Source organism: Salpingoeca rosetta (genome assembly GCF_000188695.1).
Source record: "Salpingoeca rosetta unplaced genomic scaffold supercont1.10, whole genome shotgun sequence".
In the NCBI taxonomy this organism is placed as follows: domain Eukaryota; class Choanoflagellata; order Craspedida; family Salpingoecidae; genus Salpingoeca; species Salpingoeca rosetta.
In genome coordinates, this window is record NW_004754924.1 from 1,415,082 (window position 1) to 1,420,081 (window position 5,000).

The window sequence follows — 5,000 nt, forward strand, 5'->3', positions numbered from 1 at the left end:
GAGAGAGAGAGTAGTGTGTGTGTGTGTGTGTGTGTGTGTGTGTGTGCGTGTGCGTGTGCGTGTGTTCTATAACGCCGACGCAAGCGCCGGCCCAAAGCCGGCATGCATATCACTCATGCAAACACACACACACACACTCATGCAAACACACACACACACACACTACCCCAGCCGCGCTGCCCCACCTCCTGGGCGAGGGTGTCCGCGGCCTGCTGGATGAGGTCTGCCGTGAGCTTCTGCCCAGCCAGCTGCTTCGCCGCCGCGGTGGACTTGCTCGCGTACGGCGTGAAGCCCCCAAACACCATCGTCGGCGTCCCTTGCACTGCACCACCCCAAGGATGTGTGTCGTGTGCATGATGTAGTGAGCATGGGCGTGAGTGTGTACAAATGAGAGAGTGTATGGCGATTGCTTTGTTTGTTTGCATCAACACACAACGTGCCATCACACACTGGAAGCAGCACCATTTCCCGCACAACTCCTCTCAATCCCAAGCGCACACGGTGTGCACGCACCCGTGTTGCTCGAGTCGAGGTTGATGAGGATGGCAGCGTTGATGTACGCGTGACAGTTCTCGTGGCGCTTCATCACCTGAAGAACCGAACACATCAAGACAGGTGAATACAACATCAGGCATATGGGCATTAACACATCCTTTCACTGCAACCGTGGGTACTCGTTCTCGCACAGCGCAGTCCATACTGTTGCGTACGCAATAACTGCCACCCCCCCCCCCAAAGAAGCAGCAAACAACCAAACAAGCAAATAAACACACCCACACATCCATACACCATACACACATCCATACACCATACACACACACACACCCGGGCGCACAGCGCATGTGTACCTTGTGCGTGGTGAAGTGATCGCCCTTCTTCAGCGCAGGAATAGACAGGGACGTGATTACCCAGCCAGCCATGTCAAACTGAAGAAAATCAAAGAAGTTGAGTGTCTTCGTGCCTGCGCAAGAAATTGTGTTGTTGGGGGGCGGGGGTGCAGGAAACTTTGACGTGAGAAGGCGAGCAAGGGTGAGTGAACTCACACAGGACACAGGCACACACACACACACACACACACACACACACACGATGTACAAACACACATGATGTACAAACACAACACACACACACACACACATGCACGCAAACGATGGCTGTAGCAGCAGCTCACCCTGCGACTTGCTGTTGACGGTGAGGGTGGCGTTTGCACCAGCCATGATGGTGAAGATGTCGCTTGGGAAGTCCGGGTTGTCGTGCACCATCATCACGTTCCCGGCCCACGACGCAACAGAGCGAATCGGCGTCGACGCGACCTGCAACGTGTGCACGTGTGTGCATGTGTGTGCATGTGCGTGTGTGTGTGTGTGTGTGTGTGTGAGTGTATGTATGAGAGTACGTGAGTGCGTGAGAGTGCGTGAGTTGTGGTGGCAAGGTGAATGTGATTGACGAGGTCTGTGAGACCATCACGTGGGTTGCGAACAACAACAACAGCGGACCTTCTTCAGGTGATCGGCGAGGGTCTCGAAGGAATCGCTCAGGGCCTTTTGCTGTCACGCGCGGTGATCAAAGTGGGATGACAGGCGGCATGTGAGGGATGCGTGAGAAATACGGCACATCGCAAGCGCATTGCACAGCTAGAACTCAAGTGCACGGGTGGTCTGCACACACACACACACACACACACACACAACACACATACACAGACATACACACAAACCTGGATGAGGTAGTCGATGAGGGCGGCGATGGTGACACCGGCGCCAATGTGGAGGGTGCCGTCGTGGTCCGAGTTGGTGGACTGCAGCGCCACCAGCCGTGACACATCAATCTTCACTGCAGCCGCCAAACGAAGCAAACACCAGGGGGTGTGGTGGCAGAGAAACAAAGAGGACACGAGAGGAAATGAGAGGAAGCAAGGGGGTGGGGCAACCATGTGGCGTGAGTGAAGTGGACGGGAGAAACGGTCAGTCAGGCGCAGCGCAACAACACAAACGATTTCGTGCCAAGGTCATGGCGCCACAAGAACGGAAGAAGACGGTTCACACAAGCGCATGTTAGCAAGAGAACGACAAGTGATGTTTGGGACAGCGGCCACTGGACACGCAGTGATGCTCACGTGTCGGGTTCTGGTCCTTGAAAACGCCAGTGGAGGTGTTCCCAAAGACGAGCATGTACTTCTGCTCACAGCGGTCAAGGGCGATGGGAAGAGAGGGTGTGAGTGCGAATGTGTGGGTGCGTGCGAATGTGTGCGAATGTGTGCGTGTGCGAGCGAGTGCGCGCGAGTGTGAGTGTGAGCGTGAGCGTGAGCGTGAGCGTGAGTGTGTGCGCGCGAATGTGTGTGAGTGTGTTCATGTGCGTTCATGTGCTTGTGTGTTCATGTGACAAGTATGGATGCACGGAGAAAGACTTGCAGCAGCACTCACGTCCTTCTTGTGCGAGTCCACAATGGAGAGGAGGTCATCCAGGCTGTGAATCAGACGCAACAGAGACTACAGGGTCAGCCCCACGCACGAAACACACACACACACATGCGAGCAAGAGAAGGCAACCATGCACGCACACGCTACACAGAGAGACAGATAAAGACTGTGTGTTTGTGTGCGTATGCATGCGTGGATGTGTATGTGTGTGTTTGTGTGCGTATGTAAGCGTGTATGAGTGTACGAGTGCGTATGAGTGCGTATGAGTGCGTGTGTGTGTGTGTGTGTGTGTGTGTGTGTGTGTGTGTGTGTGTGTGTGTGTGTGTGTACACGCACTCGACGGGCTCGATCCAGGAGACGGTGTCAGCAGCAATCTTGAGGCGGGCGAGCTTGCGGTCGGTGCTGCACTGGTCTGCGCACGCCTGAACACACACGACGAGACATGCACATGCACACACATGGCAGTGCAGTGAAGCATGTCAAAGTGGAGAAATTCGGGGTGGAAAGCAACGCGCGATCGTATTGGCACACCTCAACAAAAGTGCGGTGTTGAAAAGACGACACACACATGCGCGCGCACACGCAAACACACACACACGGAAACACACACACACACACACACACACACACACACACACACACACACGGAAACACATGCATCTGCATCAATTGTAGCACAGCGCGTCACGTTGCGTGTCACACCTGGCCGCAGGGGAGCTTGTCGCACGGGGTGTGGTAGACACCGCTCATGTCCTCAATGTCGGTGCTGGCGGGGAAGTCCGCATCGACAGCGAAACTCTTGAACGCGTCCAGGATTGGGCGGTACCTGCGTGGTGCGTGTGACCAAGTGGAAGGGAAGGGGAGGGGTGGAAGGAAGGAAGGGGTGCAAGGGAACAGAAGGGAAGGGGAGAGAAAGAAGGAGTGTGCATGCACGCGTATGTGTTTATGTTTATGTTTGTTAGCAAGTGGAGCATGCATGTGAACTGCTTTGGAGTTGCGTTTGGTGATTGTTCTTGTTTGTACATTTGCGTGATGCGTTGTGATGAAAAGTTATGCATGTCAATACACCACACAGGCAAATTGTGCACGATCACTTACCCGGTGCAGCGGCAGATGTTTCCGTCAAGACAGTCCTCCACCTCCTGCTTGGTCGGCTGCGGGCTGCGCTGCAGAAGACTGCACACACACACACACACACACACACACACACACACACTTGTGAGGGGGGATCGTGGAGGAGAGCCCGGACAATAGCAGGGACGATCACAAGGGACAACACAGGGATGGACACATGCAGACAACCAAAACAATAAACAGAAACGCCAACATAACAGCAGCAGCAGTCACCACACGCACACTCACACCCACAGATACACAGCCACACACGCACATGCACACACACATGGCTGACCTGTACATGGACATGACCATGCCGGATGAGCAGCCACCGCACTGGGAGCCCCAGTGGGTGGCCAGCGTCTTCTGCACAGGGTGCATCTTCGTGCGAGTGCTGTAGTCCACACCAGTACATTGAGTCATATGGGGCAATACACGCAAGGCTTGCAATGTCAGCAGAGGCACGTGACACACACACACACACATGCATAGAGGTACAACTTCAAATCGCACACACAAGAGACACAAAAATACATACAAACAAGCAAACCAACAAACATACAAACAAACAAAACAAGCAAGCAAGCAAGCACATGCAAAAACAAACAAAACAAACAAACAAATGCACACAATACCTTCCGATGCCTTCCACGGTGGTGATCTGGAGACCCTCGCATGCCGCGAGCAGGCGCAGGCACTGCACGGATACACCACGGAGAAAACAGCGTAGACACAGTGCGATGAAATAGAAAGAAGAGCGGAATGTGAGTAGAAAGGGGATGGGAGGGGAATCAGTGGTAGGGCAAGTGTGAGTGTGTGTGTGTGTGTGTGTGTGTGTGTGTGTGTGTGATGACCAAACCACTGATGAGCGAGGCCCTGTTCACTGTCGCGTACCGAGTTTGCGGGGACGGTGACGTCCTTGCCAGAGGCAGTGTCCTTCTTCGTGATGGCCACGACGCACGCACCGCAGCCACCCTCAGCACACGACAGCTTGGTGCCCTGCAAAGCGGAGTGGGTTTCGATTCGTGATTAGCTCCAGCTCCATTTGACAACGGCCATACATGCACGCATGCATGCACCCACAAGCAGGAAGACAATCCCAGTATGAGACACACACACACACACAACAAACCAAAGCATGCAAATCGCACACACACACACACAAGCAAGAAGAAGGAATAAACAAAGGCAAAGCAACGCAAACGCGCACGGACACAAACACACGCACACCCACGCACATCCAGACACACACACACACACACCCACGCATGAACTTGTTGTTGTCTGTGCACACCTTGAGGCCGGCGATGGTGCGGATGTACTCGTTGAGTGTCATGTCGGGATCCGGGTTCTGTACCTTCTGCGGCTTGCCGTTGAGGGTGAAGGTGAGTGTGCTCTTGGTCGGCACGTCCGACTTGAACACAATCTTGGCGTTGCATGTTGGGCAAAAGCCGTGGTACGATG

General features: G+C 54.2%; 1 protein-coding gene across 1 annotated transcript in view; it reads right to left on the reverse strand.

The window, feature by feature from the left end:
- PTSG_04607 (uncharacterized protein) overlaps window positions 1-5,000 on the reverse strand; it is a 13,159-nt gene that overhangs the window by 7,556 nt on the left and 603 nt on the right. The window contains exons 2-16 of the mRNA XM_004994643.1: window positions 4,831-5,000; window positions 4,431-4,535; window positions 4,172-4,233; window positions 3,832-3,930; window positions 3,519-3,596; window positions 3,123-3,246; window positions 2,757-2,842; window positions 2,424-2,466; window positions 2,117-2,177; window positions 1,718-1,833; window positions 1,497-1,547; window positions 1,172-1,313; window positions 849-961; window positions 514-589; window positions 186-322 (exon numbers count right to left, since the gene is read on the reverse strand). The exon at window positions 4,831-5,000 is cut by the window's right edge and continues 32 nt beyond it. Coding sequence (XP_004994700.1) covers window positions 186-322; window positions 514-589; window positions 849-961; window positions 1,172-1,313; window positions 1,497-1,547; window positions 1,718-1,833; window positions 2,117-2,177; window positions 2,424-2,466; window positions 2,757-2,842; window positions 3,123-3,246; window positions 3,519-3,596; window positions 3,832-3,930; window positions 4,172-4,233; window positions 4,431-4,535; window positions 4,831-5,000 — 1,463 coding nt within the window. The remainder of the gene's footprint in view (window positions 1-185; window positions 323-513; window positions 590-848; window positions 962-1,171; window positions 1,314-1,496; window positions 1,548-1,717; window positions 1,834-2,116; window positions 2,178-2,423; window positions 2,467-2,756; window positions 2,843-3,122; window positions 3,247-3,518; window positions 3,597-3,831; window positions 3,931-4,171; window positions 4,234-4,430; window positions 4,536-4,830) is intronic.